The sequence below is a fragment of the Canis aureus genome, chromosome 9 (genome assembly GCF_053574225.1).
Source record: "Canis aureus isolate CA01 chromosome 9, VMU_Caureus_v.1.0, whole genome shotgun sequence".
NCBI classification, from domain to species: domain Eukaryota; kingdom Metazoa; phylum Chordata; class Mammalia; order Carnivora; family Canidae; genus Canis; species Canis aureus.
The window spans coordinates 43,733,271-43,746,798 of record NC_135619.1 but is presented as its reverse complement, the minus strand read 5'-3'; the positions used below and the strand labels follow the sequence as shown (position 1 = coordinate 43,746,798).

Genomic DNA, 13,528 nt, shown 5'->3' with positions numbered 1-13,528 from the left:
ACAGACCTGCTGGCAATGAATTCTCTCAGTTTTTGTTTGTTCATGAGTGTATTTCTTCTTAATTTGTGAAAGATATTTTTGCTGGTTATTTTGCTGTTGTTTTTTTTCTTTTCTTTTAGCACTTTAAATATGTCACTCCATTGTCTTCTAGCTTGCTTGGTTTCTGATAAGAAGTCTTCTGTATTTCTTATCTTTGTTCCCTTGTATGTATCTTTTCCCCCTGGATCTCTTAAAGATTTTAAACATTTGTCCTATGTTCTAAGCATTTTTAATATGATATACCTAGCTTCTTTTGGCTTTTTATGTTGATAGTGTAATTTTTCTCCTTTTTTTTTTTTTGGTATGCCTTGTAACTTTTTTTTTTAAGAAGGTGAATGTCTTAATAGCATAAAGTAGTCTGTAAATTGTTTTTGTGCCTGGAATGAGCACACCTTTCCTTCTGCTAGCTAGGCTTTTAGTTAATTGGGCTGGGGTTTGTTGTTGTCATGGTTAGCCATAGTGCATTGCAGGCTTAAAATTTCTGTGGCATTGCTTTGTATTTAGAGTGGGAGCTAGTTTGTCAAAATATTTTTCTTAATGTCTTCTCCATCCTCAGGTTTCCATATTCTCTTTGAGTTGTGCTTCAGAGAGTCTCTTTCCACATTTGTGTAAGTCTCTCAGTGATATTTGATCGTTATTTGTCTCTTGCTGCTTGTTAGCCTGGTCATGGGGAGTGGTGGGCAGTGGAGAGGTGTTCCTTGTCATTTGAAGTAGATAGTCTCAGATAGGTCTTGTGTCCCTGGGCCTCAGGACTGTGGTGCTCTCTGTGCTTCTGCCTCATCAGAGGTAGTCATGGCTCAGCACATGTTCCATCTCACCCTCATTCCTTACCTCTCCCACAAGTCAAGAGTTCCTTTCTATTTTCTTCCTTCAACTGTAGTAGGTTTTCTTTCATGTCCTAAGGGTGACAGTGTTTGGTGCTCTCTTCCCAGTGGTTTAAAGCTTTTGTTCTGTTGGGGAGATAGAGCAGTAGGATCTGGGTTAGGTTTCTTGTATTTCCTGCAGAAGCTGCTATTTCCTTTCTCTATGCCTGTAACACAAGGGATACTTTCTTAGGACTCATGCCAGACTTTTCTGTGAGTGTCCCATGAGGTTTATGAAGAAGAAATTGCAAGTGGGTAGGATTTCCTATAGATCCACTTCCTTCAAGGGGTTCTAAATACTCTTGCTAGCTCATACTCAACCTTTACCAACTTACTAATAGTCTTAGCTAAGTTCTTCATTGTCCAGCAGCCCAAGGTAAGCAAGAGCTCATGACTCATCTATCCTTGCATGTGCCTGTCTTTCTTCAGGTTTTAAGTTAGTTGGTTGTCCTATCACCTCAACTCCCTAATGGTTTCAAGAAAAGTTTTGTATATGCTGTTTGGCATTGAAAAAGGATATTTTTTTTTTTTTTTTTTGTAAGTGTAGGAGTGATGCTCTTTTTGGGTTTCTCCATCTCAGCAGAAAGAGGAGGTCTCACCCAGCACATGTAAACCTTATTGCTTTTACACGTGTTCGCTCTGCCTGCAAGTCCCTCCTCTTGGCTCTACAACTTCCTACTTGTTTCTGTGACCTTATGTTCTCATCTTCTCAGAAGACAGGGGCAGGCTTATGCAGAGATTAAATTGCTTTGTGGATTCATAAGCAAAAAACAGGATTATTGTCAAAAGACCTAGCATTTGAGTTTCACCTTTGTCCTCAGCAAATCCTTTGTATTTGAGCCTCGGTTTCCTTATTTGTAAAGTAGGAATGCCAATATCTGCTGAACCTCCTTCGCCAGGTGAGATAGGATGTGTGGCCATACCGAACACACTTTTATTTGTTTTATTTTTTATTTTTTTTTTTACAGAATTTAAAAAAAAAGATTTTATTTATTTATTCATGAGAGACACACAGAGAGAGGCAGAGACACAGGCAGAGGGAAAAGCAGGCTCCATGCAGGGAGCCCGATATGGGACTTGATCCTGGGTCTCCAGGATCACACCTTGGGCCGAAGGCAGCGCTAAACCATTGGACCACCAGGGCTGCTCCTGGACACACTTTTAAAGCATAGTTCCTACTCATCAACCCAGCAACAGGCCTGTCCTGAAGAGCTCACTCTTCCTAGCAACTGAATTGGTTAGTGGCCCCAGGGTAGCTGGCTTGGTCTTGTGTCAGAGTGCAATCTCTAGGGGCTAAAACCCTGCCCTCAGCCAGCAGCCACAAAGTAGTAAAGGTAGAAGCAAAATAGCCCCAGAAACCCCATATTTTCTTGTTTTATTTACAAAGCTTGTTGTCAAATACTAAGGAAAATAAATTGATTTCCATCTTTACTGATGTGTTAAAATTGCTGCAACACCTCATATTACCAAATAGATTTACTATATAAATTGGAACATAGTTGGTACTTCAGGCAGGTCACAAATCTACTTTGGCAGGAGAATATCACTCACAGTCCATTGGTTATAAAAATTAGTTAATTCAAGACAAACATTACATTCTCTCATTCCTGGCACGAATCCCTCCAAATCCTCCATGCATTTCTGCTATTGAGCTAGAAGATATATATCCATCAGGTCACTTGATTCTCTGCAGACCTGATTTAGATGGTACTTATGCAACTGCATCCACCAAGAAGAGATAGATCTCATTTATTAAATCTGCCAGGCGGGAACTTAAATGATGGGATTTAGTAATATTGCACTAATCTGTTGCTTTTATTTACTGCTCCCTGTCTTACTGATGTAAATCTCACGGAGGACATCTTCTAATTCGTTGAGTTTGACTCTCCTCCTGAGGAGCAGGGGTAGCTCATTGTCAGGTGCATCCTTATGAGAACTAGAATTTTTGAGTGCTTATGTGCAGTAGATAATGTTGGTGTTCCACATGATCTCCTTGAATAACTTTGTAATGGTGTGTGTGTGGGGGGGGGAAGGGAGGAATGTAATATATTGAACCAGTTACTGTTAAATGTTTTATATGTATATTTCACTTAATCTTCACCCCTCAATGAGGTAGATACTATTATCATTTCTGAGGAAGCTTGCCCAAGGAACTCGCCAAAGATCATGGTGCTATGGAGTGCTGGTGCCAAGGTGTGGCTCCAGGGCCCCTGCTCTTGACCCTTCTGCCATTGTCTCCTCTGCATTTCAGTGGCTGGAAGGATAGTGACAATGTAAGGTGGCAGATGGCTTGTGGATGGCCAGCCCTGGTACATATGGTTCTCTCACTCTTTCCTTGCCATTGTTTCTGAGTCCTCTCTGACCTGCAGAATTACTTGCAGAATAACCGTCTTTTAAAAATTGAGACAGTTTTTTTTTGTTGCTACTTTTATCTGAAGACCCTGTTCAAGTTACATTTTAGATCCTCCAGGATGTGATTGTTCCTATTTCATACACTCATAGAGGTTTTCTTTTGTTCCACACAGAGTTATTACAGCTAACGTTTTTGTGTTAGTCAGGACATACTGATACCTCCTAATAAAGAGGGCAAGTTAAGAGATATCTGAGACCTGCCAGTCCAAGCTTTTCCTCTAGGTAGCATGTTCAGAGAAAATAGCATGAAGGATCTCTTTAGTGAGCTACAAGAGTGACTTCCTGAACAAGTAAAAGGAGACTATGCTAGATGCAAAAAGGAAGGGAAAAAATGAACTTGGTAATGATAGGAACAGGAAAAGAGGACAACCAAGCACAAAATGAAAGCCAGGTACTGAATTTCCCAGCAAAACTAATAGCTGGAGGTGATCATGTGAACTACTCCAGGCCATTAAGATGCAAGAGAAAGTCTGCTTCCCTCTGAAAATGTCTTTGCTTCCCTGATAAAAGGTACAGGCAGGAGAGGAGAGCTTACCTATTGCCTTCTTCTCCCCCTGAACTTGTCCATGATGCCTGAGGTATGGCCATCATCTTGTAACCAGAAGGCAGCGAGCATGAGGAAGAAAAGCTAACAATGCTACAGTTGGTGGAACAGAAATGTAGAAGGAATCCAGATCTTTGAAAACACTGTTGAGCCACTGAAACAAAATCAGCAATAGCCCATCATCCTAAATTCTCTTGTCATATGAGAAAAATGAAACCCTATTTGTTTACCAAAAAAAATGTGCTGTGATATTTCTTATATCAGTTAGTTAAGAAATTAGCCAAAAATCATTTAAGGGTAATCAGAAACTAAAAACTGATTAAAAGGGCTGTGGGGATCCCTGGGTGGCGCAGCGGTTGGGCGCCTGCCTTTGGCCCAGGGCGCGATCCTGGAGACCCGGGATCGAGTCCCACGTCGGGCTCCCGGTGCATGGAGCCTGCTTCTCCCTCTGCCTCTCTCTCTGTGTGACTATCATAATTAAAAAAAAGTTAAAAAAAAAAAAAGGGCTGTGGTAAGCTAGTGGGAGAATGTGAAGAATCCAGTTAATTATATAGCTAAGTTTCTTTCTTTTCTTTCCTTACTTCCCTCCCTCCTTCTTCCTTCCTTCTCTCCTTCCTTCCTTCCTTCCTTCCTTCCTTCCTTCCTTCCTTCCTTCCTTCCTTCTTTCTTTCTTTCTTTCTTTCTTTCTTTCTTTCTTTCTTTCTTTCTTTCTTTCTTTCTTTCTTTCTCTTTCCTTCCTTCCTTCCTTCCTTCCTTCCTTCCTTCCTTCCTTCCTTCATTCCTTCCTTTCTTTTTCTTTTTCTTTTTCTTTTTCTTTTCTTTTTCTTTCTGATTCTGTTCATTTATTCATGAGAAACACACAGAGAGAGGCAGAGACATAGAGGGAGAAGCAGGCTCCCTGTGGGGAGCCCAATGCAGGACTCCATCCCAAGACCCCAAGATCACAACCTGAGCCAAAGGCAGTTGCTCAAAGGTGCCCCTCTTTCTTTCTCTCTTCTCTTTCTCTCTTTCTTTCCTTCTTTCTCTCTTTTTTTCATTTGAATATAGTTGACACACAATTTTACACTAGTTTTGGGTGTACAACATAGTGATTTAATTTCCCTATACCTTATGCTATACCCATAAGTGTATAGTGTATACACTTAAGTGTATAAGTGTAGCTACCATGTCTCATATGTAATACATACAATGTGATTACAATATCATTAACTATATTCCCTATGTTCTGCTTATAATTCTTGTGACTTATTCATTCTGACTGGAAGTCTTATCTCCCACTCTCCTTCATCCATTCTGCCCTTCCCTTCACTGGCAACCATCAGTTTGTTCTCTGTATTTATAGATTTGCTTGAATAGCAAGATTCCGTGTTGAACTTGCTTTTGTTTCTGCAATGCAAATTGGAAGTCTCAAACAAGTCATTCCTTACTCTTCCAGGGACCAGTAAAGAATTCAGGAAGATGAGCTCTTGCAAGCATTATCTCTGGATTTTCTGCAGTGCACAGTGGGAGCTCTCCACTGCTTTGCTGAGAGGCAGATCTCAGCTTAATTTCCAGAAATTGGCTTGGAAAGCACCACCCTGTGCATAGCTCACTCATCGCACACTCCAGTCTGCATTAGAATTTGTTGTTATGTGTCTGGTGCCTACTGCACCACAAAGTCCTAAAGGAGCTGTGCCTAATCCATATCTGTGTCCCCAGAGCTTACCGTAGTGCTTGGCCCATAGGTGGCTCTTGTATCAGGGTCCTGGCAGAAAGCAGTTGGTGATCTCAAATAGAAATAACTCAAAGTTTACTAAAATGATTATTTACAAAGATGTGAGTAGGATGTAGGAAACCAGAAGGTATAGTGTAGTACCCTAGATTAACAACAGTGGGGAGCCATTACTACCCCAAATCTGAAGGCAAGGGGGGGGGACAGTTGAAACCGGAGACACTGAGATCTGTGTTAACAGCTACTTTATTCAGGGTCTGGAGCCTGGCCATGGCAAACCCTTAGAGAAAGAGCAGGGAAATCAGTTCTCTGATATTACACTCCTCCCTCCTTTATCTCCCAAGGGGCTCCTTAGGGACTGAATCCACCTGCACTCAAGGGTGGTCTGCGAGGGTTGCTGCAGTCTACATACAATTTGGCCTCCTAGGGCTCAGAGCAGGGTGGACAGAGGTGGAGAGTGAATCTATGGAAGTCAAAGGAGGATTTCCAGCATGGCACTCAATAAATATGTGCTGGCTGTCATGTTCATACAGCATGTTCCCTGAGAGAATGAGCCTTAGGCTCTGCCTATTTCTCCTTCTTCCGTCTCCTCCTCTCTCCTTTCTCGTTCCCTTTCTCTGTTTGCCTCTTTTTCATTCACTCACTCAATGTTTCTTACTTGCTGTGTGCTATATGTCAAACCACAGTTCTAAATACCAGGTATAAGATCAACAGGACACCATTGTTGGAAATAACACTTTGGAGTAAGGTTTTGATAGTATTTTGATGACATTTGGTCAGGGAACCCAAAAATGTTCATACTCTGCTGAGTTATACTTCCCTGCAAAGTTCCTGAAGAAAATATATACCTGGAGAATGGATGCAAAGCAAGATGCCATTGTTGGCTAAGACCAGGAAGCTATGCTGGACCACGTGTGGGGGGGCCCTCTCTTGCCTCACTGGGAAGCCCTAAGTAGCTTACACCAGAATGAACAAAGGCCTTTGCTTTCTACCCATATTTCCAACCCCAAATATTGAATCTAATCATCCTGATTAGAGTAAAAGCAGCTTTTGCCTTAATTCTCAATATCCTCATATCCAGCCTGTTTTCTGCTTAGGGATTTTTATTTCTTTATCCCTCAAAGTTTTAGTGCTACTTCTTTCTAGGTTATCTTGCTTCTTCTCATACTAAGATTATCTGTAGGAAGAATAGAGGACTTTCTGTATTTACAGTGTGATTTTAGGAGGGATAGTGAGACCTTCTGATCCCAGCTATCAAAACCTCCCCCATCTCTTGGCTTATATTTGAAATTCCACCTTCACTGCTCATTTCTTTGAGTTGTTATGAAGGCAGTGCCAACCAGAAAGAAGAGAAGGAGGTATTGAGGGATAAAAAGATAAGGCTAAGAGCATGGGGAGAGCCTAAGCCAAAACAGTTTTATTGAGAGTGGGCCCTCCTTCTGGTCTGGCTGAGTTTCTGTTTAGTGACCTTGTTTACTTAAGGGATCATCACTGATGTATTCCCTTCCTGTCTTCACTCACTTCTTCCTTTTCTTCTTTTCTTTTTCTAGTTCTATGTTTTTAAATGTAGGTATAGATTTGTGTAACCACTGCTACAATCAGGATACAGACCAGCTCCATTACTCCCAAAACTCCTTTGTGCTATCCCTTCATATTCACACTCTCCCCTCCTGCCACCCCTGGGAACCATTGATCTGTTCTCTGTCACTACCATTTTGTATTGTCAGGAGTGACATATAAATGGAGTCATAGAGCATGTGACCTTTTGCAATTGTCTTCTTTAACTCAGCATAACGCCTTTGGATTCATCCAAGTTTCTGAGTGTCATACTACCTGCTCTTGTTCTCCTATGTATTGGATCAACACCACTGTGCCTGCAATCTAGAGACTGGAACATCGTATTCTCTGTTGTTCAGCTCTTACTAGAAGGCTGTGTTCTCTTCAGGCTCTCTTATTTGCGAGGAGTAAAGACCCATTCAACCTCACCCAAGAAAATTGGACTTTATTATTAGAATTCTGCACTCTCCCAGGAATTCAAAAATAAGACTTACATTGTAGCCAGGTCTGGAAATGGCAGGTGGTTTTGGATCCAAGCCAGCCTTTGGGACAAATTATGATCACAGTCCCTCTCTCAGGAGCTTCGTGGTCTCTCTGTGTAGATGTGCTTTGTCCTTACTTTTTACCAGCTGGCTTTCTCTGATTATATATGCTATCTATTTTCTTCTTCCTCAACCTTAGTACTTGGCCATCAGAGTGTCTCCCACTCCTGCCCTTAGAACATTCCTGATTCCAAATGGGGCTTGGGATTCAAATTCCTGGGGGAAAATCTGATTGGTTCTGCTCATCTATTGAGCCTGGTCTCATGGATCTCTGTCTGGCCATCTGATGAAATGCCTGCCCTGTTCTAACCACCTGTTCTTGTGTTTAGTGCAAGTGGGATGCAGAAGATTCTTGAGAAAAGGGTGGGACAGATCATGAATGATCCCTCCCCTCTATTATTTTCTATTAAGAAAGTAGTCTTTATGAAGTACTGTTAACAAGTCCATTAATTTCTTTAGATGTTCTGTTCATCATTCTTTGATCAAACTAGACCATGGGAAAGATATAACTGGGCCATGTTGCTTGGCTTCCAGTAGGCTACTTTCCCTGAGCTGTGCTTTGTTACCTTGCTGGCTTTTACTAAGAGATATTACAAGAGCATTTTCCATTGGTAAGGACATTATCCATGCAGTGCTTCTAATATGATACTTCATGTTAGTAATATATTTTAGTGAAAAATTTAAAGACACACTTTACTTCCTCTAAGAGATTGTCACAATTCCTTCCTCTTGAACAAAGAAAGCTGGCAACATATCACATCTCCTTCTGCTTAGGGATTTTTCTGGGAAAAGTCAGTCTCAGTAAGTTGAGGTTTGGCTATAGCAGCTGCCCCACTCCTGATGGTCTCCATCTTTGTGTTCTTGGCCTGGGCTTAATGAATTCTTATTTTTCTTGATCCTGAATTTTGAACATGCATTTATTTCCTGTGAACCATCTATTAATACTTCAAAGAGTGAAGATTAGTATAAACAAATGGACAAACAAGGAAAACCATACTAGAGAGAGCAATGGGCTCTGGGGCTTAGTCCCTGGACCCAAGTTCCTATCTTGACTGTTCCATTAGGTCTCTTCCAAAAAGCTACTGAAAACAGTCACAGGTTTTTCAAGGTGTGAAAACTGAAGCAATCACAAAATAGCATATATTAGGCATTATATAAAGAGTTCTAAGAACGTACCTACATAATCTTATTTAATCTTCATATCCCAAAGGAAATTGATATCAAGGCAAGTTACTTAAAACTCACCAGACACAGAAAGTGGTAACTGGGATGCCTGGGTGGCTTAGTGCTTGAGTGTCTGTCTTTGGCTCAGGGCATGATCCCAGAGTCCCGGGATCAAGTCTCACATCCGGCTCCTTGCATAGAGCCTGCTTCTCCCTCTGTCTGGGTTTCTGCCTCTCTCTATGTCTCTCATGAATAAATAAATAAGTAAAATCTTTAAAAAAAAAGTGGTAACTATGTGAGGTGATTGGTATGCTAATTAGTTGGATTGTGGTGAATATTTCACAATGTATACATATATCAAATCATCAAGTTGTATATATTAAATGTATACAATTTTAAATTGTCCACTAAACATCAGTTTTTCATTTGTTAAAAAAGAGAAATAATGCCTTCCCTCTAAGGGTATGAAAAAGTTTAAATGGGATAAAAGATAATAATTCCTAACATATGTGTGATACGTAGTAGACACTTAAAAATATTAGCAACCTTTCCTACCTCGTCCAGATGTGCATCACCAATGGCCTCTCCTATCATCTTTGGTGGACTTCCTGTCTTATATGTGATGTTGATTTTATCTAATCTCAGTGTCTCTTGAGAGCTTTGGTTCTCTTGTCTTCAGGCGCTTAACTTATTTGACTATGGCCAGGGCAGAAGTGACACTTAACCTCCCTTGCCCAGTCACAAGCATAGAATGATAATTCCTGGTAAGTCATTTTGGAAGATAAAGATGAAGTTTTACCTGTGGAAATTTGTACCAGCCACCTTTGAATCTGGGAATTAATTAAGGAAAGGTTTGTTTTCTGAAAAAATGTAGAGTTGACCCTGATGGACCATTTGGCTTTCTTTGGAGGGCTAGGAGTTGAGAAAGGAGTGTCACAGAGCAACTTCGCAGTCATTGCTGCTGACCTGGCCTCCCTAAAGGGGCTCACCCATGCTCCTCCAACAGGAACTGCTCCTTGTACTATGGGCCAGTTGGGAGCCATTAGGCTTGCCTGTGCCTTTATAATCTTCATTATAATCTATCATGGGGCCCATAAGTATTTGACCAGAGAGACTGCTCCTGAGCTCCAATGACACAAAACAGGTCAATAGCAGGTCAACTCTTTTATAAAGCCACAGGGGCTGCTTAACACAGTAGCACTTGACAAGGCATCATTGCCAGACAGATCTGAAATGGACACTGTGATCCTCTGCACACAGCTCAGCACAGGGAGCCAATTAGAAACTGGAGCCACCCTTGTCTCACCTCCGCCTGCAACCCCATGAAAGGAACACTGGTGTTGCCATTAAAAGACCAAAAGAAAATATTTGTGCAGAACCCATGAGATCACACTTACCTTTCATATACCTTTAATAGACTGTGGCTGCTAGGAATGGTGTTTTCTCATTAATAATTTTCTGGACATTATTCCAAGCCAAGCTGTCTTTGAGACCAGACTGCTAAGGAGAATTAGGATGTCACATCTTGGGTTTCCACCCAGGTGATTTAGAGTTAAAGATTTCTTTCAAATGTTTTTCCTGACCTTCATCTCAGACCTTGAGTGACTAAGAATCTGATAGCAGAGGGGCTCTATTCTCTAGCTACTGACCTTGACTTCGAATTTTGAATTACACAGGAAGCCAGAGTTTTTATAGCTGAGAGCCTCCAGGAAAGGGCAATGATTGGAAATTTCCTGTGGAAGGCTCCAGGGTCATGAAACTCCTATCCAGTCCCATGGAGCTCCTGTCTCATCTGCTTAAACTTGAACTGTAGGGAGAAATCCCTTTTGGGGGACAATGTTTTTAAGCACTAGACTGGAAGCTTAAGTCTTCAATTCCCTCCCTAAACTTCCATTTCTATATAAATGTAAACAATTTCTCTTGGGCAGCCAGCTTTGGGAGAGCAGATACAACTCCCACTTCCCTTCATGAAGTCCTCTTCTGAGATACCACCTAATGTGAAAATTTGGGATGCATTTATATTAATCACCTCCCTGCAAGGAAAGGGTTGAAGAGCCAAAGATGTAGTTAATTGGAGTCCCATCCCTTCCAGACAATAACACTGTCTAGAATCTCCAGGGTCTTCAGTATCATCCCAATGAGACTGTTTTCATCCTTTGTGTTTCCCCCTTCAGGAAACCAGATGTCATGAGCTTAACAGAATCTGCAATTACATCTGACACCTTGATGCCTTCCTTTCCTTTGGAACTTTCTTTCTTCTGTGGCAGCAGTCAGAAGCTTCCCCAAGGAGGGTGGATGCTGAGTAAGTGTGAAAAGGAGAGAGGAGATGAGAACCAGACTGATGCCAAAGGGGAAAGAGAAAGTCAAACCAGAGCCAAAATGAACCACTAAAAACAGCAAGTATATACATATTTGGGGGAATATAGTAAACCTCTATTATGTATCATGTGAGTCTATAATAAATAAATTTTATGTTATGACTCAGTATACATACCCAGTTTTATAAGCAACATTCACCATCACTTCAGTGTGGTGCCTGTTGACATTTTTATCTGTCCTATCCCTCTCCACTTTTTCCTTCCAAACTCTACCATACTCTCTTCAAACCCTTTTCATTCTATTTCATTAAAAAAAGAAAAAAGAGGGAATGGTGGCTACACACTAGATTAATTTCATGATCCATTAATAAATCATAACTGGCAATTTAAAAATAGTAGTTTGTTAGAATTCATGGATGTAGAGACTTATGTGTTCATAGACTTTCAGAACTGTAGATCATTCATTTCTAGTGTAACTTCATTTTCCACGTGAAGACGCTAAGCCCTAACGAAGTTGTAATTCATCCTTGATTATACAGCTGGTTGATGGTAGAACCTGTATTTTTTCATGAATTCACATGGTGATGCAAGAGGGAGCATAGCATGGGACAAAGGCCTAGAATTTGAATTTGTAGATGAATTTTGTTTAGAATTCTGTGACCTGGAGCAAATCACTTAAACAAATTGACCACAGTTCCTGTAAAATGTGCTGCTGTGAGGACCAATTAGGTAAAATGTAGGAGAGGCTTTACAAGTGGTGACATCCAAAGGTAAAGAATAACTGTTTTGGCTGCCTTTTTGCACCTGCAAGGGCAGGTGTTATTTGAATTTCTGGACCTGGGCTTTGGGATTGGAAAGAAAAAAATCTGTTTGATAATTGGCCTCTCTCTTTTCATCATCTACAGACTCCCAAGACCCCTACTTTACCTTCTGTCTTTTTTTTTAATTAAAAAAATTTTTTTTAAAAAGATTTTATTTAGCTATTCATGAGAGACACAGAGGCAGAGACATTGTCAGAGGGAGAAGCAGACTCCTTGTGGGGAGCCAGATGTGGGACTCGATCCCAGGGCCCTGGGATCATGACCTGAGCCAGAGGCAGATGCTCAACCACTGAGCTACCCAGGCTTCCCTACCTTCTCTTTTTTTTTATTATTTGTTTTTTCTTCTTGGTTTTATCTTATCATTTCCTGACATTTCACAACTAAGATCTTTATCAGTGTGTCTTGGTTTCTGTGTCTTCTGAAATAATTAAAAGTCAATGCATGGTTAGAAATAAACAGTCCGTATAGGGGTGATAAACATACTCACAAAGGTCTGTGCAAGTCTGTAGCAATCACTGGACTGGCATGTCTTTGAGTGTGAGAAATGGAAAGAGGCAGACTAGCCATCTGGAAATTCATCTAAGATGTTCCATCTGTGTCTTAAGAGAATGATGACATTCCATAAACAGAATCAGTAGGAATGAGTAAGACATGTGGATTCTGTCATCAATTGGTCCCAAGGAAGAAGCATGTTGCCCCTGGGGCTTTCAGATACATGAGATTTTCTCTGGTATGAAGGTAAGCAAATATGAATGATCTCACACTAAGAGAATTCTCTCTTTCCTGTAGTAGCTTCAGATAGCATCTGGAGGGTGGAGTCTTGTTCACGGGTGACTTTGTCCAGAAAGAGGTTCAGTTGGCATCAATCCCCGTGAGGCACTTGGCTTGCACGTTCAGATTCCACAGGGATGAGTACCTCGGAGACCCAAGGAGGAGGGGGTGTGTTGGGGATCCCCTAGCAACTCCTTAGACTTGGATTACCCTGGCTTAGCGCTCTGAGAAGCAGAGTTGATCTTGGTCTGCCCTCATGATCACCACAGGGGCCATTTCTTTGCACTAAATTGGAAAAGGTTCAAGGGACTGGAGTTCATTCCTCTAAGGACCTTGATATGTCTTAGAACCACAGGAAAAATTTGCCTGGAAAACATTTAAATAAATCCATCTGCTTATCCTTCCTGTTCCATATTTGTAAGCTATGGCAAGGATAAGGCTCATTTTGTTTTTTCTCCTATCAACATAAATTCTGCTCAAATATCTGGTTCAGTTTCTTTAGTAATTTATGCATTCTCAGCTCAGTGATTTTCTGCAGAACCAGCCTTTTATGAGAAACTAGAATTTTCCCGGGGAGAAAATTGCCTTCTCTGTCACTGTAGTCTATATTTGGTGCATAACCACCTGTGTGACATGACCTGAGTTTTCACATCTAAAATGAAGAAGCTGTACCTAGAGAGGACATTTTTTTGTGGTGGTTAAGAGCACAGATTTTGAGAGCCAGGCTGCTTGAGTTTTGATCTCTGCTTTACCGCTTACTAAGGGTATGACCATGGGAAAATTACT

General features: G+C 41.0%; 1 protein-coding gene across 17 annotated transcripts in view; it reads left to right on the top strand.

The window, feature by feature from the left end:
• Positions 1 to 13,528, top strand: part of LOC144320748 (uncharacterized) — a 315,500-nt gene that overhangs the window by 162,292 nt on the left and 139,680 nt on the right. For all 17 annotated transcript variants that reach the window (XR_013386380.1, XR_013386376.1, XR_013386372.1 and 14 more), the window contains one exon: positions 11,007 to 11,134. Coding sequence is in view for 2 of the 17 variants with exons in the window: in XM_077909659.1 (XP_077765785.1) it covers positions 11,007 to 11,134 (128 nt within the window). In the remaining 15 variants the exon portion in view is untranslated. The remainder of the gene's footprint in view (positions 1 to 11,006; positions 11,135 to 13,528) is intronic.